The 26,320-nt window shown below is 38.4% G+C and overlaps 2 protein-coding genes across 2 annotated transcripts; one reads left to right on the top strand and one right to left on the bottom strand.

Moving 5' to 3' along the window:
• The first annotated feature begins 6,266 nt into the window (after nucleotides 1-6,266).
• On the top strand, nucleotides 6,267-14,744 carry LOC105443623. The gene is made up of 5 exons (XM_030976938.1): nucleotides 6,267-6,475; nucleotides 7,676-7,912; nucleotides 9,885-10,017; nucleotides 10,953-11,023; nucleotides 13,960-14,744. The coding sequence occupies exons 1-5, from the start codon at nucleotides 6,337-6,339 to the stop codon at nucleotides 14,430-14,432; spliced, it is 1,053 nt and encodes a 350-aa protein (XP_030832798.1). The 5' UTR covers nucleotides 6,267-6,336; the 3' UTR covers nucleotides 14,433-14,744.
• A 2,016-nt stretch (nucleotides 14,745-16,760) lies between these two features.
• LOC373528 (forkhead C-like protein) lies at nucleotides 16,761-24,764 on the bottom strand. Its single transcript, XM_003725961.3, is given in 8 exon segments — nucleotides 16,761-18,675; nucleotides 19,319-19,661; nucleotides 20,395-20,603; nucleotides 21,234-21,654; nucleotides 22,499-22,671; nucleotides 22,674-22,728; nucleotides 23,636-23,947; nucleotides 24,617-24,764. Coding segments are annotated over 7 exon segments (1,890 nt in total). The 5' UTR covers nucleotides 23,930-23,947; nucleotides 24,617-24,764; the 3' UTR covers nucleotides 16,761-18,280.
• Between the last annotated feature and the right edge of the window lie 1,556 nt (nucleotides 24,765-26,320).

Raw genomic sequence — 26,320 nt, 5'->3', positions numbered from 1 at the left:
AAATTATCATAATAAAATAAGTAATTAAATAAAAATATAAATGAATAAGTATTATATTATCTGTATGCACCGTCAAAGAAAAAATGTCGAGCTTCTTCACGAACTTTTTTGTAAATTTGTTTGTTTTGTATATACATTTCGCATTACTCATTTGCTACGATGAAAAAAAAAAAAAAGTTTGCACACCTGAATACATAATATCGTAATGAAATGATAAAATGGTGTAAAAATAAAAAATATAAATGTTCACTCAGATCTATAAAGAACAATATTTGTTGTTTGTGTATTAAGTTGTAATACCCTGACTGACAGTGTTTGCATTATTTGGAAGAAGAAGGAAATGGAACAGTATTGATAATAAGCTGCTCAGAAGTTTCCATAATGAGAAGGATGAAGAAGATGATGATGATTATGATAATGATTATGATGATGATGATGATGACGATGATAATAATGATGATGATTAGGAGGATGATAATAATGATAATGATAATGATGATGATGATAATGATGATAATGGTGGTGATGATGATGATGATGATGATGAATATAATGAAAATAGAAATAATAATAATAACAAATGTAATGACAATAATTTTAATAATAATAATATAATGATGATGATGATAGAGATGATGATAATGAAGTTGACAATGATAAAAATGTACACTTGTAACGGGCACATTACCAGCAGTACATCTAATCACAGGATTATGAAATAAACTAATGAACTAATAAAGGAATACAAAAAATATATACATGCGCTGATAATATGCCCAATACACGAGTAGACCTTTCTTTATGTACTTGTTACCTCTGTCTCTCTACTTTCTGTCTGTTTGTATCTCTTTGTCTGGAACTTTCTCTCCCTCCCTACCTATCTTTCTTTCTCTCTATCTCCCTGTCTCTTTCTCGATCTCTCTCCTTATCTCTATGTCTCTCTTTCATAATGCTGTCTACTTCTCTATTCTCGCTCAGTCCCTTCTCCAAATACTTTCCTATCTTTAAAACTAAATGATCATTCCTTTGCAAGAATAAAGCACAGTGGGTGTATCTTGAAACTTGTTTTCCAAAATGTATTCAATGTGAACTTATCGTAACACATGGTAAACACATCACTCCATACACATCTGTAAAAAGATGCACGCCGTATACATTAAGTGCAGGTATCTTTGTATTACAAACACAACTAATATGCCTTTAACTTGAGGTATTTTGAATAAACTCGTACTAGACGGTATAGATGGTAAAATGAAATCAAGCAAATATTTATACAAATCCTGCCAGCCAAAAACCCTTCATACGAATAGTAACTTCACATTTTTGCAGAGTTATCACAACTTCTTAAACTTCTAAAACAAATGTCTCCTTAAAAGGGCATTTCCAATAACCCTCTCCAACCATAACATGATAGATTGATCTATAACTATAAGTATGTGTAAAAGTATTCTACATATATGCGATAAAAGTATATTCTACTCTGATCATAAACACAGGAAAACGCAGTTAAATTTAAAGCAATGTTTCTCTTCTCTTTTATTAACCTAAACACGTCACAAGGTTTAAGTTCAAAGATGATTCATCGGAAATAAGGTCGTGTAACTGTCACAATATTGTTGACATGTTGTCGGATGTGTGTCTGGAGGGGATACCGTGGTGAACGGGGATGGGGGAGGAGTCCACTGGCCGTGTGAATCGGTGCACAGGGCTGTCGGTTGGTACTCTGGGGATGGTTCTGTAAGGCATGGGTTCGATCAGAAGAAGAGAACCGTTACAGGTAATACAAAGTTTTGGGAAATTTTGAAAATTGGGTGGATAGTGATTCTTTACAATTTTGATATATTTGGATGCCCCTGTGGATGTATTATAAGCACTAGAAAATTTAGTTCCTAAAAACACTCCTACTTTTGAGAAAAATTGAATATAAAAATTTAAAAAAGCACCTACGGCTGTTCAATAGTAGCTACGATATGTAGTTGTGATATATAATTTTCAAACGGAAATAGCTATAGGGTCGATTTTATTCAATAAACATTGTTTTATAGCTTAATTAATATCTTGACCTTGAGAGGGAGCAATACAACATAAAGAGTTTATTATTTACAAAATCATAACTTAAGACTCGATTTCAACTGCGACAACGATCACTGAATATGTTCATTTGAAACAAATTCATGACCTCATACCAAAACGTTGTAATATCTTTAAAGTTGTTATCACAGTGAGATCCTTGAAAGATGATACATGTGGCAAATAAACAGGAAAGCCAGGAAATTGCCGTTTTCACATCTTCGGCGCCGTTGTTTGTATTGTGTAATGATTGTATTACTCCTACAAGTGAATGCGGGTCATTAACATTGAGACATATCACCCATAAGGGAGTGCAGCGAGACTAAGTGTTTCAACATATATTTTTATAATTCATATGAACGTACCTGTAAACACGCAATAACAGTATTGTGATGAAACTTTGAATAACGATCCTTGAAATTATTTGTTTATGTCTGTACCTTTCTGATTGCACTTTTGTATATATTTATCATGTATTTCATCGTTTGCACAAACTGCGCCTTGAGCATTAATTTGATTGTCAAGTGGATTCGACGCATCACAAATCTTATGTATTATTATCACTATTATTATTATTATTATTATTATTATTATTATTATTATTATTATTATTATTATTATTATTAAATGTTCTACATAGGCCTACATCAGGAACATAATTTAGTGTGGCATCACAGAATGATTATGCCATAACTCCTTCATATAAAGCATATATAAACTTTCAAAAGTCGTTCTCAAGCTGAGCATCATGCAAACCATGCCTAACGACCGAGTGAGAATATTTAGAGATATGACTGTTGAAACCCAGTAATGTATTTTAGAGCACTATAAATCTCTTCCATGATTGTACTGCAAAATGATTGATGGCACAAGTTTGCTAGGAGGATGGAAACACTAAATGCCCTCTCTTTTTAAAAGAAACACTGTAAACATTATTTCGAAGTGCTGAAAGTTTGCATTTTAGTGCGCTAGAATGCTCATTATACATTGTTGTAATGCAAGATAATTGCATGCAATACTCTCCTTTTTCTGTCTTGTGAGGGGGCTCTTGGGGGGGGGGGCAACATTGATTTTGCCCCCACTTGAATTATTGAGGAGGGGGCTTCCTTCCCTGCAACCCCGGCCCCAACCTTCGGTGACTATGTTTATATTGGATTATGATTGTATTTCTCCTACAAGCGGATGCGGGTCACTAACATTGAGACATATCACCCATAAGGAAGTGCAGCGAGACAAAGTGTTTCAACATATATTATTATAATTCATATGAACGTACCTGTAAACACGCAATAACAGTATTGTGAAGAAACTTTGATTAACGATCCTTGAAATTAGATTTTTTTTAGATATCTTATTTGTGAGTTTTTAAATATTGTAACTAAATGAATGATTAGTAAACTTCCATACTTTTTCATTATTGTTATTGTTGTTCTTATAATTATTACCTCTACAACTATTATTGCTCTTATGACTAGCTTGTAACTAGCATCGTATATGATAGCTAAATTTTCGCTCTGTTTCCATGGGCACCTGGGGGGGGGGGGGGTGGTGATTATACACCCTATCCCCGAACCTAAATTTATCGGGTGCATACCCCCACCCCATCTCCCCGTTATCTATACGCCCATGCAATGAAGAAGAAAATAATATGGAAGTGATAAAGTGTATCAGTATGAATTGATCAAAGATGGAATCAAATAGTCAACATGTTGAGCTTGAAAATTGTCGCTTTTAAAGAGAAGGTTGAGTTCTGGGAAGAGGTGAACAATATTTTGTGAGCGTTATCATTGTTATTATGCAAGTGTGGAAATACATCAGATTAAAAAAATGTTCCCCCAAAAGCATGGCTCTTCAAATGCCTTAATATTCTAAATATGGCATGTAACAGCATACAAATCGGGACGGATTTTTATGCCACATGTTCATGTAGTCCCATATACATCTTTCTGTGTACAGTGCTTGTAATTTTACCAAGACTGGGCCAAATTTCCTATCATTTTGATGATTCCAGAACCTTGTAGTACACACCAATACTTATATACTAGATGATCAACCTTTTCTGATCGATTCCACACTGTTTCTTTCACAATGCAATCGCATGACCAGAACTCAAGTTTATCTTTAAAAAAGAAATACTGGCCCATAAATCAAATCTGGAATTCATGAAATCTCTATAATAGTTTTTGATATCTGAAACAGATTAGTCAAATTAGAAGGTAGTGTTTAAACAGTTTTAAAAGTTTGACTGCAGTTCATTGGAAGTTTGTTTAAGTATCAGGCTGTAATCCACAAACACAATATTTCGCGCAAAGAAGAATATTGCAAGGTTGTCCCATTTCCCAATACCTGTTTTTATTTGTCATTGAGACAATGGCTCTTTTGATTAGACGGAAAACTTTTAGAAATGGTTGCCAAAATGTGGCTTACATTCAGGATGCAGAATTATTCTCACTAAATCAGAAGCATTTTGAATTGGGTCTCATTGCTGCCAGGAATTCCCACTCGCTGAACGAAGACTTTTTTTGTGGAAAACATTTCAGTTGCTTATGTTTAATTCATTAAAACGTAGACAAAATATTAACACATACCGCAATTAAATGAAAGGATATTGAGAAACTAAGACACAATCACCGCCGGATATCTCGTACTACTTACATTCTACTCGTGTGTCGTAAACCTAGATTTCAACAGCCAAGCGAAAGTGGGTTTTCCCCATAAGATGCCGCGTATTATGTGTCGTTGTGAGGGGGTAATGAAGGGAGTGGGAATTTTATGGAAGGGGGTTTGAGTTGGATAAAATTGGGTGATGAAGGATGCAAGAAGGATGCATGATGTCGCTCTTCAAAATATATATCACCCCCTTGCAGAAATGAAGCGTGAACCCAGACACTGGCAACTTTTTTTTTTGGGGGGGGGGGGGGGGGGGGGGGGGGAGGGGGCATGACTATTCAGTAGATGTAATGCAACTGACTATATAGAGTGTGAGGGGTCATATTATTTCCTATCTAATTATTTTCACTTTCTTTAATCTGTCTCTCTCTCTCTCTATTATCACTCATTTTTTCCTGATCGAGAGAGTCTTATGCCCCCCATAGTAAGACACTGCCTTTAAAGTAGGGACATTTCTTTGTTAAACTTCTCGCTAACTTTCATTAAAAAGAAAATGCCAAGAGTTACTTTCTTCCAATTTCAAAATAGACGTGTTAACAGTAGATATATATTACATAATGATCAAAGAACAAAGTAATCAATTTGAAACAATCAACGTAACAAATTAGTAAAAAAAAACATAGGAGACGTTTCAAAATGACCTAGAATTAATATACTGAGAACGGGAGGGAGGAGCATGTATATAAAACCCATCAGATGCATGCACCCGAGACTTGTTACATGATAAGAAAGTTATGGTCAAGCAAAAAAAAAAAAATCAGAATTATCAATAATGAAAATTAGAGTAGTAACATGGTAGAGAGAGAGAGAAAGAGAGAGAGAGAGAGAGAGAGAGAGAGCGAGCCAGAGAGGGAGAGACAGAGACAGAGAGAGAGAGAGAAAAAAAAAGAAAGAAAGAAAGAAACATGACAGATGGGAGATGAAGGACGGGAAATTAATTAAAACATGTCATGGCTTTACAAATCTTTATGTTTCTTGCACAGCTTGGCCATTTATCTATTAACAAAAATTGAAAAAAACTATGACATATCCATAGTCAGTGGTCTTGTCAATAATAGCACATTCATACTCAAAGAAGCACTGACTATGCCTAACAAATTCTCAAACATTCGAATGATCAGGGGAGGGTGATGATACCAGGAAGAGTGTCATTAAATGACTTAATGACGCTCTCCCTGATGATACTTCGTAGAAAAAAAAAATGGTTTCAGATGAACCTGGGAATCCCACTTTAGTCACGTGACCGACTATGCCTTTATTAACAATTATATCTAACATTTGAATGATCAGGGGAGGATGATGACTTAATGATACTCTCCCTGGTGATACTTCGTAGAAAAAAAAATATGGTTTCAGATGAACCTGGGAATCCCACTTCAGTCACGTGACTCGGGGGTTGGACTATGCAGATTAACCCCGCCTCTGGTACATTTCACGCTTTCCTTTATTATGGGATGTCGCAAATTATGATGGGCCCGCTTTCAATTCGCCATCGGTTGAGGGCAGTCAGACAGATTTTCTCAGCATCAACTTAACTTGGATCCTTCCAGTTTCCATCCATATAGTGAAGACGAATTCTATCCGTAGCTAACCAAAATGTCGTCAGAACCTATCCTAAGCGGCAGCCAACTGACAGAAAAGATAGATATTCTACGGAAAGAAGTGCTGACATATGAGCCAGGCAAGGTATCAACGTGTGCAGATCGAGTTGGATTCCCAGAAAATCTTTATATAGGTAACAATCAAACTAATTTAATCCCGACATTTTCTTGAACAAAAGTTCAACAAGCGGCATACTGATTACTTTTATATTGCTTTTCCTCCGGGGAGCGAACCTTCGCTCATGCTGGGCCTTCGTTATGGAATACTCTCCCTCAATGGGTTAAGAATAGCAGTTCTGCTGAAGTGTTAAAAAGCAATCTTAAGATATATCTGTTTAATTTAGCTTATAATTGATTACCATTACCTTTCATGTCTGTACCTTTCCTATCGCACTTTGTATAAATGTATCATGTATGTATTTCATCTTTTGCACAAGCTGCGCCTTGAGCATTTGACTATCAAGTGGATTTGGCGCCTTATAAATCATATGTATTATTATTATTATTATTATTATATTACGAAACGCAATCGTTGGAAAATCAGCGTGCAATATGAGGCCCATTTTCACATCCGAAACACCATTCTGAAAAGCTCATCATTGTTTGCTCGTACCGCTTTTTGGAATGAGTATTGCGCATGCGCGACATTTCGTAATACTCTGCGCGCGATTGCGTAGAAGCGAGCCCAGAGTCACGTGGCGAAAAACCGGCATGGTACCGAAGTTTCGATTTACCCTGCAAAAATCGGTTACATTCCGGCTGGCTTTTCAAAAAACTACTCCAGTGGTGGTTTCTTCAAATTTGGTTTTTGGTCGAAAACACGTCAGTAATGCGAGAAAAATCGACGATTTTTGCCTGCAGTGTAAATGCAATTATTGCAACTATATGGCACGCTGATTCTCTATCGCCACGAGGTAATATACGGAGGAAGGGCGAAATTCTAACAATATTCAACTCGATCAAAGAAAGGGAATAAAACATATAACTGTATTCTTTGGGAAAAGAGACTAGACTAGGGTGTATAATTATTCCTTGTATTGTGTATACTAACTTTAGTACATTTAGTTATTAAATGAGCTTCTTGTGGCTAATATATGTATTCTGCTTCGTAATCTTTTCCCTAGCGATTCCCTCTGTGGCGGGTACGTGACCTTTTACCGGGCAACCGATTCATACCTCACTCACGCCAAACCGACTCCAAATCGATTTTAAAACCGACTGATCGATTCTTGGTCGTTCGAGGTATTACATGCATACATCTTGTTCAGTCCAGTCTTTTGTGGCTGGGATGTAACATTTTCACATTCGTCCTACATTTTCTTTTCAAATATTAGGGCTCTTCGGCCGGACGGGATGCGGAAAGACGTCACTGATCAATTCACTCAAGTTTGCTGCCCATGGCAAACTGCGACGATCACAATGGCAGCAGGCTGCGGGCCAGGAGAAGGCTGGAGGACACACCATGTTCAGAAAGCTAGCTGATATTACCAAGAAGATTTTTGTGATCGACAACCGGGGTCTTGATGATCCAAATACTGAAAAAGCGATTGAAGAAATAGCTGCACAACTAGGTGAGGACTATTGACAGAGATGTCGAGAGAGTGAGAGAGAGAGGGAGAGAAGGAAATGTAGCGGTCTCACCGCAAAACCGACTCCACACCGACTTCACACCGACTTCAAACCGACCATATTGCTCCGGTTGTCTCATTTTCGCTCGCTGACCATTGTCAGCACGAACGTAGCTAGTTCACCGGCACTATACCAAACTAGAATGTTCCACTATGTTGCAGGGTGTATATGCCATTGGGTGAACCGGGTGTGTGGAAATGGTGTGTTGGGGAGGGGAAGTGAGAGTGTTCGTGTGTGTGTGGTAATTGTATGTGTGTGAACAATTAAAGACTAATAATGACAGATGGCTTATCATAAATCTACAATGACGAGTAAACTGTCGATCTACATGACAGTCCACAGATAAATGTGCCTTGAACGTATATAGCAGACGGTAATCGGCGGATTAGACGACACTTGATAGTGATTTTGTATATGAGATTACTTTGCTAACTATAAAATAGAAGAACATTTTCCTTATCTTTAAACTATCATTGATTTCTGATAATTAAACAGTTCTTAAAATAAACCTACCAAACTACATAATACAATGAAATACTTAACTTAAAGTAGGGGAGTTTGATGTGGTGCACAATTGCACCCCTCTGTAAATAATCAAATAGTCCATGGCGATCATGAATATTCATGTTTTTGCTTACCTCGGCAAAATGCTTGCCTATACTAAATGGAAAAATTACGGTGGGGGTTGGATGAAATGAACATAATGAACCGATCAGAACTGATCTATGATAATTCATGCTTGTTATCCTTCGTGTGCTTGACCTATAACCTTACAATCGCGTGGCAAATTGCGTCCAAAGTTCGACTTGTTTCACATGTGTTATATAGGCAATGGCGAGCTAGCGACCTATTTTGACCAAATTACAGTGGGTAAACTTTCAAAAGTCAATGGAACATGAGGGTTCCAATGAAAGAGCTAGTGTCAACGTACGTCGGGTGGATGTGCTTTTCGTTTAAACAAAAAATGAATTTTTAACGATTTTGGGGGTAAAAATCCATAGGCTAACATGTTAGGCTGCTGGGCTCTGACGATAGGGGGCGTTGTCCAATGAGACTATTCGGAGCCATATGTGATTCTTGGTCGTTCAGTGGTGTCCGTTTTGTTAGTGTGGGCAAACAACTTCTTAATTCGCTACATTTCATTGTGATCAAACCGCATGTTTATATAATGTGCATCGAATCTTTCCTAATTTTTTTCTTCGAAGAGGGGCCCCTATTTTGTGCCTTCGGATCATTGACTACTTCCTCCTCTTTGCCCCTTCCCTCCCCTCCCCTCACACTCCCTCCTTATTAATGCCACTCTGTTCTCCGTCTCCTCTCCTGCAGCCCTTTAAAATCTACAAAATTTCTTTGAATATACATTGACAATATACTACCGCTGAATAAGCGGGGGGGGGGGGGGGGATAAGCGGGGGGGGGGGGGGGGGGGGTAAGAGGTCACTTTTTTTTTTTTTTTTAATTAAAAAAAAAAAAATCCAAAAGGGGGGGGGGTTTACACACAGACAATTACCAAAGGGGGGAGGGTTAACCCCCCCAACCCCCCCCCCCTGTGTACGCGCCTGAATTAAAGTACCACATAATTATATCAATATAATACTTCTTGTACAAAAACATGTACTCGGAGTGATACATAACACTATCTATTGCTCACATACTGACCCTTTAATTTTGAAAGACATTCTTTTAAAAGTTAAAGATTTATGCTTATCATTTTTTTGTTGTTGCTATGTTTTGTTAATTTATTGTTTTTCATGTGAAATAAAAGAAACTCAACTGAAAAACTGAAACTGAAGGCTAACTTGTTGACTTACACGTGGTCCGAACCCCCCCCCCCCCCATACAAATATATTGAGGCCACAGGTCAGTGATTTGAATGTCATTTATTTATGTCAATCGTGTGCTTACTCTACTCAGATGGAAAACGTGGTTATTCCGAGTGTATAGAGTGGCAGAGAGCCAGCGATGATCTCAAGGATGAAGACCTGGATCTGAGCGACCTCGATTTCAATTTGGGACATCCAATTGGCTGTGCTGCCTTTGTTTTCAGGTAAGCATATAGTACGTGCATGTCAAAAGGGGTTAACCCGTTCAGGCGCGTAGCCAGGGGGGCAGCGTTGGGGGCAGTCGCCCCCCCCCCAAAAAAAAAAAAATAAAATAAATAAATAAATAAATAAATAAATAAATAAATAAATAAAAATAAAAAATACATAAATAAATAAATAAAATAATAAAAATAAATAAATAAATAAATACAAAAAATAATAACAATACTACAAATTGTTACTGTCATGGGTGTCGATCCTTACGTAATATCTATTGTTCAGGGGGGATGAATGAATAGATCATCCCCCCCCTGAACAATAGGTATCAATGACAGATCGACACCCATGAATACTGTACCAAGATTTGGCCAAATTTATTATGATTTTGATGACTTCAGACATTTGCAGTACACACCGATACTTACATGCTACATGATCAACTTTTTCTGATCCATTCCACACCTTTTCTTTCACAATACAATCGGATGACCAGAACTCACCTTTATCTTTAAGAGTCGTGAACGGGCTTCTTTCTCTAATATTATAATGAAACGTCAAAGCTTCCGCGCTTCGTGCGGGAAGGGGGGGGGACTGAATTCATACAATGATTAAGAGTCGAGAACTTTACATTTAACGAATCGTCTGCTTTCTCTGATAATTTAATGAAATGTCAAAGCTTCTGCGCTTTGCGCGGGGGGGGGGACGGAATTCAGACAAGAGTTAATAGAGTCGAGAACGGTACATTTTTCTTTCTCTAATAATTTAAAGAAACGTCAAAGCTTCCGCGCTTCGCTACCAAGTCTATCTCTTCCAACTCCTTAATGCAAAATTAATTTCGAAAAAACGTCATTCGTCCTTCTCCTTTATCCTTCCCCTTTACCAACTTCCTTCTTCTTAGCAATAAGATATCGTAATCTTTCTCTCTTGATACCTTTCACAGCGCCCGGCATGACTTGGATAGTAATACTAATGGACTAGCTGAGGTCATTGATTTCCTACATGGCCATCAGGGTAAGATTTTATCCTCCATATTTGTACTTATTCTTCATTCCATTATCCACTCATTTGCCCAAGTTTTATTCAAGGCCATGTCCAAACTGTCATTTTGTGTGTGTGGGTGTGTTTGTGAGTGAATTTTACGAAATACGGAGAGAAAAAAGGAACGTACGAGTTCTCAAATGTATTGGACGATTACCTCTTCAAACAGGCCAGCTTAATCATCTCTAGAGATTTCAACATTCGTGTATACGTCTTTATCATATGCCAGAGAGCTCATTGATCTTCCTATAATGGAAATGGCCTTGAGCAACACACCCAACAGTCTGTCATATCATGGACCTACTATTCGTAGTAGGTCCATTTGTCACAATACGCGGTCATACCGGACCTGCTAATCTCCCGGAAAGAGACTGACACCACAGTGCTGTCCGGCATCAACGCCATCGATGGTATTTCGGACCACTCAGTCATTGCCTGTAACATGCCCATAGTAAGCCCGCAAACTTCACGAATAACTGTTGTGTCACGTAATTACACCTACTCAATACAGCCAAGCCGCTTTTTTAAGGATTTGGGTGAAGCTTCATTGATGGAGAAGGGCACAATGAGCAACGCAGAACTTGCTGTCAGCAACTACAACTCAACTCTGATGGCTACCCTAAATTTGCATCCTTCTGTCCGAGAACGTTCAGTGACTGTTCGTCCAAACACTCAGTGATACACGCAGAACATTGCAGAAGAAAAGCTCCTAATCAGGCAGTGTATTTCAAGCTTGGAGAAGCGCCACTTACTCCTGTATCGCCAGGAGTGCCTGTGAGTCCAGTCTTTAATTCGAGTACAACGTACAACGAATCAAAGACTGTTCTGGTGACTCAAAGGGACTCTTTAAAGTTGCAAGCGATCTTATGAACAGAAAGCAGAAATCACCCATGTCAAGTCACGTTTCTACTAAGGACCTAGCTTCTTGCTTCGATCAGCATTTTATTGTTGTTGATAAGATAGAAGCTATCCGTGCCTGTTTACCAGACATCAGACCATCACCATGCAGTGACTCGTCAAACCGCTGCAGTTTTAGAATCAGTGATGCCATGTCTCAAGCAAGTCATCTTTCCTACGGTGTCCCCCAATGATCGGTAGGAGGCCTTCTCCAGCCGGTAGGTAGCATCATCAAGGCACACAACATCAGATACCGCTGTTACGCAGATGACATACAGCTGTTTGTGTCGTATCCCCCAACCTAGCTGTACTGCAATGTCATCGGCTGCAAAGCTAATGGAAACGTGCATCAAGGACATCAACAGATGGATGGACGCGCCTGGTCTGAAACTCAATCATCAGAAGTCAGAGCGATCCAGGCATATCAACCCTCTCGCAGACTATATAATCACCTAACTCTTTGCTTCTTCAAGTTTCCCGATCCCACTCTTGGGGGGGGGGGACCACAGATTTTCCCACGCAGGTCCATCTCTCTGGAACAATCTTCCTCTTCTTCTTTGCCAAGCTTTCTCCGCTAGTTCTTTCAAACAATTACTCAAGACATATCTGTTCACTTTGTAATTCTGTTTCATTGAACTGAAAGTCGCTTCTCACCCTGTTTGTTAAACTTAAAGATAAACTTGAGTTCTGGTAATGCGATTGCATTGTGAAAGAAAAGGTGTGGAATGGATCAGAAAAGTTGATCATATAGCATGTAAGTAATGGTGTGTAATGCAAGGTTCTGGAGTCATCAAAATCATCATAAATTTGGCAGAGTCTTGGTAAAGTAACAATCACTTACACAGAAAAATGTATATGGGACAACACACATGGTGTCGGGGCTAGTACTACCCTGATTTCCTTATCTTTCTATGCTCATTACTCAGCCAGTATACATTTTCTTCCAAAATTGTTTGGCACGTGACATTTATCTGTAATCTTGAACATTCAGTGTAAGTTTCGTTATATTCTGTGAGAATTCATTTTCTTTTTTTTAACCAAAACTCAAGTTTATCTTTAAAGTCAGTCTGAAGTTAATCATGTTGTAATTCCTACTAGATTTTTCCTTAGGTTACCTAAGTAAATCAAACTGATTTCAATCATTTTATTTGAAATTTGTTCTGTATTGAAGGCTAATTGTTTTTCTTGTTCCTTAAACTATTATAGTTATATTCATTATTTTGTATTTTAAATGCTTTAGATTCAATATGTTAATGTTGTATAGATATATTGTACCTTCTTTTGTATTCGTATTTGCATTTGCATGAATAGCGCCATGGGCGTCATGCCTGATGGACCTGGTGCGTTTAATAAGAAGCCACCATTATTATTCACTATTATCTTAGTGTACGGCCGAGACTTTCTTTTTATAAATCAAACTACAGCAATTTCATTAGTTTTGTGTGCTACCTATTCAAATGTGCAAACATTACAACGGCATGACATAATCCTACTATGATCCCTGTCTGTAAAGCAATAGGTAAATTAATTCGCCCTTGATTTAATTTCTTGAATGTCTTTATGATTGTGTTGACCATTGTAGAGAAGAATTTAAATAAATAATTTGGTTATTAAACACCCTACAAGCGTATTCCGTGAAGCCGATGTACGCTCCCTCACTCAATTGCACACCCGTGACAAAAATGTTACAACTTGCAAAATCTGGATGAGTCACTAATTCCTGATCCCCAACCACCGTAACAATGATCGATGAAATAGCCTTTTGTTGCAAAATGACTGAATACTTCTTTTGCATACCGATCAAGTTCCAATACAAACGGAGTATAAGCAGGGGATCAGGGTATTCCAAACAAAACCAGATCGAAGTATCATTTTTCATGAGACCATATTTAATCCATTTAGTTAAGTTTGTGACATTACCTAGGACGTGTTCGAATTTTAATATGTATTCTCTGGTGTATTGATCCACTCTCTTGTATTCTCTCCGATGTCCTTTCTCTTTGGCAAACTAGGACGCTACCCGGTAGCTATCATAACTCATGTTGATACCGCAGAGAAGAACCACGTGGAGGATCTCAAGACTGTCCTACGGGTCTCTGGAGTAAGCAGCATTTTCGAAGTGGCAAACCTGACCACAGAGAATTTTGTTTTGGAGGAGCCCTACCAGCACAGTCTGCTCTCTCTCCTGGAGCAGTGCATGGCGGAAGGAGATTCGACTCTCATCTCAAAGCATTACCAGCGCAAGGAGCAACAGCGCAAGAAGGAGATTAAGAGTAGGCTGGAAGAGGTGAGACGAAAGCAAGAGGTACGAACAGTAGAAGGATGTCGACAAACGGCAGAGAAGGAGCGCATTGAGAGAGAGAATCAGATGATAAGAGAGTTGAAGGAGCGATTGAGCGGGAACGGGAACGGGCTGAGAAGCTGGAGAGAGAAAGGCGGAAGCAAGAGAAGGATCGACGCTATCAAGAAGCCATTACAAGGGTAGAGGCCGAAAAGCAGGCGGAGGTCTGCCGAATCATGAAATCTAATAACAATAGACGACGGTGGTTGTAAAATAATGTAATGGAAGCTGTTATCATGTAAAGAATAATATATGAATCTAATGCCCGTTGTAAGAGAGACATGAGGCAGTTTTCGCAACCGGCGACGAGGCCTTCTACAACGCTAATCTTAGCGGGGGGTTGCACTCATAGCGAAAATTTCCGCGTAGCGTCCAAACCTACGACGGTATTCAGCCTGATTAGCGTCGGGTGTCGAGCTAGTACGGAGTGGCGAGCTAATTTACATACCCCGTAGTCAGAACTTGCGTCACCGTGCGAATTAGGGACTTTTCGTACGGCGACGCAAGTGCTGACTACGAGGTATTTAAATAAGGTCGCGCGCCACCCCGTACTAGCTCGACTCCCGACGCTAAGACATCTGAATACCGTCGTAGGTTTGGACGCTACGCGGAAATTTTCGCTTTGAGTGTGACTCCCCATTAAGATTAGCGTTGTAGAAGGCCGCGTTGCCGGTTGCGAAAACTCGCTGTTATTATAGCATGGCGTAGAACTGCATGCGTCAACGATTGGCGCAGTCTATGACACGCCGTGTGAGGGATACATCGTTAACAAATAATTCAATGCAGTGCTCCCACTAATAATAACTGGATTTCTTGATTAGGGGCAAGCAATAACGCGATCAAACGATGCAATGCCTCGTATACACAACCATTCTCCAATTATCTGACTTGTCCATACTAGAATATACATAATTCTATTAAAAAAGGTATACAATTCTTCGGGTTATCAAACAGATCAGTCATTTGAATCACTGACATGTTTTCTTCACAGATGGCACCCAGCTTGAAATAAAGTGCGACCAGGTTGACTCCAATTGCTCCAAGTGTCCAGTAAACATGGGCTGCGAATAAACACATTGTTTATAAATAGTTTTTATATAATCATATCTTGATTATAATTCTTACACATGTATTTGATATCAATATTTAACACGATGAATATTCTCCATGGATTATTATTGTTATTTTAATTTTTTTTTTTTTTACTGTTAAACATTTTTTAAATTTGTATATGTTGATTATCTATTAGACTTGTATTTCATATAATCATATCTCATGCTTAACAAAAAATAAAATGTTGTATTGCCCTTAAGGTGGCAAAAATGGGTCGATCGGTCGGAAATCCTTTTTTTCTCTCCCCATTTGGGCTGATATTTCTCAGTTGTGAATGCTTTAAATCCCCACTGCACTACTTATAGCTACTTGCGCCCTCTCTATAGCAAACAATGTCTAATCGGTAAGCGTTGGTCCCCCATGATCCCCTTTTTCTTATGTTAATTGAGAGCTGATTTGAAGAGCTGATTTGATGAGATAATCACCTGTTAGTGACATTGCAGGGAGGTCTAATCCCTCCTGGATAAACTAGTGTAGACGGGCTTTAATACATTAAAAAAAAAATTATTTAAACATTTTTTTTTTTAAGCCGACCGTAGATTAAAAAGATTTCGGGTCGGTCGCAAAGGGTAATTCAACATCTAAATAAAGATAATAATTATAATAATTCAAATTCAAATAATTTTGATAATAATGTAATAATGGCGATGATGAAGTTGACAATGATAATAATATGGACTTGTAATGGGCACATTAACAGCAGTGCACCTATAAACGGGATAATCAAATAAATTAATGAACTAATAGAGGAATAGAAAAATATATACAATATGCGCATCATACAAGTAGAGTTTACCTCTGTGTCTCTCTAGGGGGGGGGGGGGGGGGGTAGAGGCATTTTTTTTGTCCCAAAAAATTCGCAACGACTCAGCCAGCCGCTGAATAAGCGGGGGGGGGGGGGGGGGAGTAAGAGAAAAAAATGTTGTTGAAAAATTTGAAAATTTGCCGGATCGACCTTTCGTTCCGTTGGCCAAAATACACACATAACAAAAAACCAAAGGGGGGGGTTAACCCCCCCCCCCCTGCGTACGCGCCTGATATATATATCTATCTGTTTCTCTCTGTCTCGACCTCACTTTCCCTCTCTACCTATCTTTCTCTTTCTCTCTATTTCACTGTCTCTTTCTCTGTCTCCCGGTCTCTTTCTCTATGTCTCTCCTTTCTCCCTTTCCTAACGCTGTTCACTTCTCTATTCAGTCTCTCTTTAATACTTAGCTTTCCAAATTTTCGCTCCATCCACGTATACAAATCCCCAGCCCAAATGTTCGCTGCCTAAATCCCTTCTCCGAATACTTTCTTACCTTTAAAACTAAATGATCATTCTCTTGCAAGAAAAACACAGTGAGTGCATATTGAAAGTTATCTTTTAAAATGTATTTAATGTGAACTTAGCGGAACACACGGTTAATACAGTACTCTTTACACATCTGAAAAAGGGTGCATGCAATTTATATATATATATATACAAAACATAATTACTACAATTAAGCTTAAATGTATCTTTGTATTACAAACACAAAGAATATGTCTTTAACTTGAGGTATTCTGAATGAAGTCATAGTCGATGGTATAAAGATGATAAAGAGAAATCAATCAAATATCCATAAAAATCTTGCCCGCCCAAAGTCCTTCATACGGATAGTAACTTCATATTTGTGCAGAGTTATCACAATTTCTTATACTAATTACATAAATCAAATGTCACCAAAATGGCATTTTATATTAACCCCTCCACCAATAACATCATAAATTTGATATGTAAGTACATGTAAAAGTATTCTACATAAGTGCGATAAAATCATATTCTACTCTGCCCGTAAACACAGGAAAACGCAGTTACATTTAAAGCAATGTTTCTCTTCTGTTTTATCATTCGTAGCCTTTTAACACGAAGTCTAAGTAATTTTACCAAAAGATAATTCATTGAAAACAAGGTCGTGCAACTGTCACAATCTTGTTGCTGACGAGAAGTTGTAGTTCCCCCTTGGAATATCCCTCTAAAATTTCTCAAAATATATTGTTGACATGTTGAATAATATGCAAAATGTTAAAATATATAGTGTGCTTTGTGAATGAGGCTACATCAAATCATAGATCATCTCAATTTGTGAGCCAAGCATACTTTCTTTCTCTCCGGTGTCTTGAAACTAAGCATGTAAGGCATTCGACAGTGGGGGCAGTTCGATCGATAGCTCATTCCTTTATCGATACGCTTGCAAAGTAACTTCAGGCTAATAAAATCACATATTATTAAAGGCCTACCGTGACCTTTTCGTCAATTTTTAATCTTAAAATGTCTTTATTAATCAACAAATTTACTGCCTAAATCAAGTGAAACAAAAACGACATAATTTGTTCATGCTTTTCTTTCGTACGACTATCAATTGTTTTTGGCAATTGTTTCAATAAAGCTTGTTGTAGTGAAAAGACGATTATAGTCTGCTTGTTGATGGTATATTTTCTTGACAAACTAAACTACAGCATGCATGCAAGATAAGAACAATAGCAAGAATGGCTGTGTCGTCGAGGTATCACACTAAGTATTACAGAATGGCTATTTCGCCTCGGTAACGCCTCGGTGCACAAACGATAGGCATAATTATGTCCATACAAATATTCAATGCGCACTCTTAAAAAGAAAAATGTTAAGTCAGCATTCAATTAAACCAAGAGATACACCTTTTCAAAATGAAGGATCTAATTCTTTAAACTGCTGGATGCAACCACAGTGATGTTTGTCTGTTGGATCCAGCAGTATTAATGATGAGATGCAACATTTTGAATGGTTGTCACTTCTTGGCCATTGAACAATGATTAGACAATACGACTTTAGTTCGTGGAGATCATAATGAACCTGAATATCATCTTCAACGTCTTGATCACATACTGTGGTATTCGTGTTGGGATGCGATGACCATGCTGACCTTGAGAAGCTCACCGAGACTTGAGATCGTCCTGATGTCATTAGGAGCTGCGACGAAAGCCGGAGAGGCGCCCTCTCCGCCAAAGTCCAACAGGACGTTCACATTAGATCTCGGGATGAAGCGAGATTGGCCCAAGAGGCGTGCCGGCTGTCGGGGAACCGCGTTGTCGGATGTGTGTCTGGAGGGGATACCGTGGTGAAAGGGGATGGGGGAGGAGTCCACTGGCCGTGTGAATCGGTGCATAGGGCTGTTGGTTGGTACTCTGGGGTTGGTTCTGTAAGGCATGGATTCGATCAGAAGAAGAGAATCGTTACAGTTGTTATCACAGTGAGATCTGTGAGGGATGCTACCTGTGGCATGTAAACAGGAAAGCCATGAAATTGCCGTTATTACATCTTAAAACCAAGATTAACTAATAATAAAAGCTTGATTTGACTTTTCTAAACAGGCCAACATTACAAAAATATTTTAGTTTTGCATCATCACAAAATGATTATGCCACATCTTTTGTAAATGACGCATATATAGACTTTCAAAAGTTATATTTAGTCTGAGCATCCCTGCGCATGATGCAAAAATAATGTTATTATTAGAGAAATATTTTCTTCTTTATGTTACCCGTTCTCTACAAGGTAAATCAAAACCCATTTTCAAAAACAGTTTGACCTTACGACATCAAATGGTTAAGCATTCCAAGGGATTAAGTGGGACACAAGAAAGTCGAGAGAGCTGGTAGATTGAATAGAAAAGGGGAGATAAAAGATCGGGAGAGAAAGAGAAAATGGAGAACAAGAATGGGAGCGAGAAGAGAGAAGGGGAAGATACAGGAACAGACATAAAGAGTGAATAAGAGTTGGAGGAGGAGACATAGGACGAGAGTGGAGGGACAAGAGTGGATGATGATAGGAGGAGGAGGTAGAGGAGGAGGAGGGGGAGGAGGAGCTGAAGGAGGAGGAGGAGGAAGGAGATGAGGAGAGGAAGAGAATCACTTACGTCTCTCATCATCAGTCCGACCAATGAATTCACTTTGATGATGTACGCTCAGGTCAACAGCTCCTGCCACCTCGCTGCTGCGATGACAATTGCTGACGAAATCCTCTGATGGGTAGCGATAGAAACCTTTGGTGGTGTCGGCAACATGGCAACGGGGGTCAATGACGAGTCGATCGCACTGATCAAAGTGATAGGCTTGATCTTGGAAGAAGAAGTATGGTTGCAAACCCTTGTAGTAATTAAACGGAGGTAGACTGGTGCATGGCAAGTTAGGATGAGCCTGGTATCTGGGGCAGTCTGGCAAGGTTGGCGAGACGGCATAACCGCTAGCACGGGAAGAACTCTAGAAGAAGAAAGGATAATTACATGTAGAAGAAAAAGAGAAAATGAAATATATATGCATACGGCATTGTACATGGAATATTTAAAGAGTAAATGTTATTATTATCATTAACAGGTATTAAAACACAAACATTACGCCGGGGTAAATGTGAGGGTAAATATGGTATAATCTATCATCGATTTGCTCGATTAGCTTCATTATAATTGTATATTCGAGGTTAATGTGCTTTTTTCGGTGTGTTGTCGATCAAGTTTAAGTTCAAGTTTATTTATTTACACTCGTCATTAAAAATACAGAATAGTCACAATTACAAATACAGAATAAATATACAAAAATATCATACATCCAAACAAAAAACATAACATAATGAGAGTGAAGGGATGAGCTAAAAAGGAGTCAAGTCCTTATGCAGGAGTCCATCCTTCATGTATAATATTAATAATATACGAAATTAAATGTGGTACCATTGGAAGCATGAAAATAAAAAAGAAGGGGCGGGGGGGGGGGGGGTTATAGGTCTTGGAGAGTTATTTCACGTAAAATTCAATTAAATACATTTTATATGTTCGTTTAAAGTTTGAAGATTTTTACAATTTTTTATATTCATGGGAATTGAGTTCCAAATGTTGGTGTCTGGTGTCGGTCTCTTTGGTGTGACCATAGACCTACCACCAAGGTCTATGGTGTGACTGACGTATTACAAATCTGGGACTTCTTATCTCAGTTTATTTACCTGGCGTGAAAGGTCAACGGCGTACTGCATGGGCGATGATGGTGCCGGTGATGAAGGCAACGACGGTGGCAATGATTTCGACAATGATATCGGGACGACAGTACCAGAATGCTGGTGAGCTTCAATATGACCTCCGACGTTGTATACGGACGCGTCGAAGTTGTCGTCCGTTTGGAACAGGTCTTGTTTGTCGACGATATCGTCTAGCACTGCGTAAAAAACAAAACGAAATTTGTTATAAAGTACAACGATTAACCCAGAATATATACTTTTGTAATAGTCGGTATTTAATCATTAGTGGATGTGACAACGTTATTTTTTTTAAATCACGATTCAGCGGCTGATCAAGGCCATGGGTGGCACAGGGGGAACGTGCCCCCTAAAAGTATATTGTACGAAATTAAGTTGGAGAAGAAGAGGGGTACTCCTTTTTGCTTGTCACTGATTTTTGGAATTGTGCCTTTTCCGTGAGTCCTAGAGTGAGTTTATACATGCAACCAATTACTTCACATATAATATTGTTCCTTTGTAAAGTATAGATACTAGTCATTTTATTGTATTTATCTACTTTATGTATCAAAGTTCTAAAATAAAATACCAGTACATTATGCCCGATTAACAAATATACATATTTAAAAAACTGGAGCACAAAGATAAGTAAACAGCTTAACGCTTTTAAGACTTGACGTTATTTCCTTTACCGCAGAACTTGAGCCAATACCTTTTTTTGCATACTTTTATTCAGGCAAACTTTCTATTACTTTTTCCTATAAAAAACAAAAAATAAAGTGTAAGTGACAGGACAATTAAACTATATGTTTTAATCAAATTTAATTTACCCGAATCGTCTTTTAGAGCCAATTGCTGGATTCTTGGTTCTTCCTTAACATAAGGTTTGAAGTGAGATAGTGTCTGCGACGTAGTCCCGACGCTCTCACTCCTTGTCGAAAGGCAGTCCGGCGGTGACGACGACGTCAATGACGACGAATAACGCATCGGTGACGGTGGTTCGTTGTCGACTTCGAGTAACACGCAGTATTCGCAGTCACCGGTCATGTCGTCACCGCATTCACGGCAAGCAGGTTGATGGCGAGTGTGGTAGGTCGTTGGGTAAGCCCAGTCAGACCCTTGATAGGATGGTGTTTGCGGGCCGTGGGTGAACTGGTCTGGTGAGCTAAGCTTGGTATACTCCATCGGGTGCATGGGGGGAGTTCTCGCTGGGAAAGGTTGACACGTGAGCTGAGCGTCTTTCAAAGGACCCTGATGGTAAGAGAGTAAATCATAACACATTTATACAACATCCAAAAACACGTTAATTTTACCCTTTTTTGGAGACGGGCCCCCTCCCCTGGCGCTCAAGGGGGTACGATTTTTCAAATTTTCGAGGGCCTAAAAAAGAAAAAATTAGTGCTCACTAACCCCCCCCCCCCCCCCCCCCCCCCCACTGAGCGAATTATCGGTCGGCTGTTTCGGCGCTAAATATTTTCTCACGAATTGGTTCCCCTCCCCTGCCGCCCGCTGGATCCGCCCCTGCCTTGGACTACATAAAAACAAACAAGTCATTGTCCATTTTGATTCGCGGATATCCATCAATGTTTCGACGGAGGTTAATTGTTACAAATCTTTTGATTTTATACAACAGACTCACGGCACGCAATGATTAATTCAGTCTGTAGAGTATAACGGTAAAAAAACCATGAACGAGCAAGTAACAAAAGCTACACTATATTGAGAATACTTTTGTGACTCAAACAACTCAAAAGAAAACACAATTGGGAGGAGTGTTGATATACTAGTACGTTGCCGACGAAGTTGGAATCATTTTCCGTACCTATTTTCATGAAATGATTGCGACAGTATATTCTTGATAAATAAGCTTTACACCTTCTCATTTATTAATATATACGAAAGCCATAGAGATTAATGAATAAAGTTCTGACAAGGTACTTGATAAAGAATAAACTATGTTGTCACAGAATTACGCCATGAAAATAGATCGAATTAAAATTATTCCGATTTCATGAGCAACACAGCACATACATAGCAGTGATGAGCGTCATATAGCTTTAACAATAAACGGCACGTAAGAACATGATTAACTCACCTTCTTCTCCGTCACCTTGGAGTCCAATCCGTCAGCGTTCCTGGTCGTCGACGAACCGTTCTTCTTCGATCCTCGTCGTTTCTTCCTGATCACGTTCTTCGCCATCATCCTCCTGGTCCTCCATTGTCGTGCCTCCTGCATAAGACCGTTGCCATCGCGACAGTGAGAACAGCTGGGTTGATCATCCAGTAGTGTGTGCGACATTTATGACGCTTGTCCACGATGGGCACCTTTCAGAATAACAGGGACAGAGTGGAGAGATGGAGGGGGAGGGAGGGACAGAGATAAAGGGAGAGAAGAGAGAGGGGGAGGGAGAGAGGGGAAGGGGAGAGGGGAGGGAGAGAGGGGAGGGAGAGAAAGAGAGAGAAAGAGAGAAAGAGAGAGATAAGAGAGGGGGAGAAACATTGTGAAATCAACATTGTTATTTCAACATTTACATTAGACCTCAATTAGAAGAATTAAAAATCCATTAAATTTCAAGTTTATAGACCGTGGATAGACTAAGCTAGTATTCTATTCAACATGATATTATAATTAAGGAATGGCAAATTCAGCAAATAAAGAAGTTGGAAATCCAAATGAAAATAGTACGATAGCGATTGAGTTAATTCCTTTATATAAATTCTTTAAAAATAAATGAGCCTGGAACATTCTACTGGAAAAGAATAAATGACAGTGAAGGAATAAATATTTATTTGAAAAACATTTGATTTAATTCCGTTCATAAACATAAAAAGGGAAAATTTGAATTATAATTTAAAAAACGGTTTAAAGTGAGATATACACATTCCGTTCTATCAAATTACCGGTAAACTTGTGGGCTAAATGCTCAATATATATTTTCTAAATATTAATTTTCTTCTAAATATAGTCGTTTTTGTAACATAATTCGGTCAGACTGCACAAGCGCTTTCTAAAATTAATAAAAAACATGTTTCAAATCATTAAACAAGAATTAAAACTAATTTTCAAATAATGTAGTGTATCATTAACACAAAGACCATGACAATTAAAAATACATTTCTGGTCACTATGATGTTAAATGTAAAACTCAGTAAATTCACATGCTATGACCTTGAAGATTGATCAATCTTTTTGGAGGTAAGGGGGTTGGTAATTAATGGTTTAAACAAATACCTTGTAAAAACACTCTCGAGCTGAGAGGTTATGTCGAATACTGTTATGCCAGCCTTTGTAGGATGTTCGGAAGCAAGGAAAGCGATCACGAAAGAACTGTTGGATGTCTACGATGGTCATCATACGAGAAGGCGACGACTGAATCGCCATGGTGATCAGCTCAGCGTAGGTAAAACCCGGGAGATCGACCCGCGATGGTTTCTTTCCATTCCGTGGTGGAGCGATGTCGGGGGATGAGTGTCGCGACTCGGCCGTAACGTCGGTGGGTCTGATCGCATCGGTCTGCGCTTCCATGGCTTCAAGTGCAGAACACTATTCATGAAAAATGAAAGAAGACAAGTCGATTTTGGGTCATCAATTTACATGTACCTTCCATATCTCTGGAAATTAACAACGGGATCATTGTTTTCCTTCTTCATTTCATCTTTAATTCACGAATAACAATCGAAAAAAGGTATCGATAGTACACACATTCATTAAAACCAACACTAATATAATAGTTTTTTGGCAAACGAATTGCACGCAAAAATATGTACAAACGAATTTACATATATTACGCACCACACTAAAAACTCACGCATATAACAAAACAAAACATAGAAACCTGATCATGCTGGTCCTTGCCGTATAGGCTTTCTGGTCAGAATCGTTTATAATCAAGAAGACAAGATATCCAGAAGTATATACTATAGATGTTGTCTAAGTAATTAACATGCCTAATTAAACATATTCAAGAAATTTATGAGATACGTTTGCATATCTACTGGATATACTGGCTGTTGAGCTGAACTAAAATTGGCATATTGGCATCTTTAACTTAAAAATCCTTCACACGAATCCCTCACTTAATAAACAAACGTAAGTTACCATTCAACACGACCAGCATTCGCTTCAAACACTCAAATCACCACGATTACTACGGAAATGGAGTCAAATCATTATTACGACAGATAATATTACAATTTAACGTGAGACACTCACCTTCAAATGGTATGAAAAATGAGGAGTAAAGCAATCGATGAGGCGAGATTTGTGAAGCTGGGTATGTAGGCAGAGTCAGTGCAGCAATGTTTCCAGTTCAGAGGTCTTGAGCAAGATAAGCTTCTTCATCGGACTTATAACTTACTTTATACCAGGTCTGTTCTCACCGTTCTTACCAACTCTAAGCCAATTACAGGAGAGCGAGGTGTTACGTAATCGAGATGCGAAAGAAAGGATCAGGGCGACGCATGCGCGAACAATCTTTTTCTATATGGTAGTCTTTGAAATCAGACCAAGTTGATCTTTTTCAATCATACCGTCGATCAACAAAATATCACTCTCATATAAAAATGATACTCAAAATTCACAAACATGACAATTGTCCAAACGCATATTGTACAATCATAGAAGTTTCAAATAATGTCTAGAGAGTGTCTATAGAGACAGAAACTCTCTGAGATAGAGGAGAGAGAGAGAGAGGGGGGCGCGGGGGGAGGGGGAGAGAAAGACAGAGAAGAAGAAATAATTGTGCATGATTGCATATATAGTGTTTTGTTCGAATGTCTTAAAAGACATCATACCCAATGCATGGCGTATGCCAACGATCTATAGCAAATCAAGACCCATTTTATCATCTGTCTAATTTATTGACTCTAATCTATTATGGATTGTTTTCAAAACGGTCTGATGATGAAATGATAAGACTAGCCAAGTCAGACCCATTCCTTTTCCCACGCCTGGTGATACCCTTCTAATTGGATTTATTAATCCGCCTCGTACACTACACCATTGACAATGAGGGCTCTTTGTTTAAGCTTCCGGATTAAGCAGAGAGGTGTCTCTAGCCTGCGAAATGTCAAAGACGAAAAACCAGTTTTGTTTTAGAAACAGATTAATAAAATATACCTTCACTTTCTACCGTATTTATTTTCATTTTACCTAAAGTATAGGAAGTCGTCTCTGATGATAAAGAAAAAGAAGAAGAAATAACTATATTTTATGTTAAAATCGGTAAGAAGTAACGTTTAAACCGGGCGTTAAACGAAGATCCGTTACGATGTTAATTCCTTTATGCTTGTATGCTCTGTATGATCACGGGATATTTACATATACTTTCCATGTATAGCGTAATTACCTTATTGAGGTTTTGAGAAATACGAATTTAATATCGGGAGTTGTTTTTCCTGTTGTTTTGACAGGATGAGAGTACGTCATAATTGTATCTTTATTTTTTAGAATCCATGTAAAATACAAACGAAAATACAATTACAAACGAATTTCCTTTAAAAAACCGATAATGTCAAAATGAAAAGTGGACCCATGAATGTTATCATCACTATCTTTTCATTCATTCTTTTCCTCTTCTTTGTCTTATTTTGTTTAAAGGTTTTGTTTCTTCCTTTCAATTTTTATTCTCTTATGTTTTTCATAATATCTACCTTTTTTTCTAAAGGTAATACTCTTGATCCAAATTGTTTAAAGGTCCTCTTATTACTTCTAAGACAGTGAACTTTAGATTAAAAAAAAAACGATTTCCGACTAACCTACCTTGACCTGATAACTAAAAACCAGTTTAATCAAAATCAAGTACGGTGAATGACCCTCTTAATTTACTTTTATCCTTAGAATGTTATTATAATTGAGAGTATCAATCATTACAACGAGACGGCATCGGGGCTACATTTCTTTAGGTAATGGTTGTCC

The sequence above is a fragment of the Strongylocentrotus purpuratus genome, unplaced genomic scaffold, assembly GCF_000002235.5.
Source record: "Strongylocentrotus purpuratus isolate Spur 01 unplaced genomic scaffold, Spur_5.0 spur5_scaffold_9, whole genome shotgun sequence".
Taxonomy (NCBI): Eukaryota; Metazoa; Echinodermata; class Echinoidea; order Camarodonta; family Strongylocentrotidae; genus Strongylocentrotus; species Strongylocentrotus purpuratus.
Note: the sequence above shows the minus strand (reverse complement) of the source record. Positions and strands in the feature narration are given on the sequence as shown.

Coding starts and splice junctions, on each gene's coding strand:
- LOC105443623 (XM_030976938.1), top strand. CDS start 6,337: ATGTCGTCAGAACCTATCCTAAGCGGCAGCCAACTGACAGAAAAGATA. Junction 6,476..7,675: donor CCCAGAAAATCTTTATATAG/GTAACAATCAAA, acceptor TTCAAATATTAG/GGCTCTTCGGCCGGACGGGA. Junction 7,913..9,884: donor AGAAATAGCTGCACAACTAG/GTGAGGACTATT, acceptor TACTCTACTCAG/ATGGAAAACGTGGTTATTCC.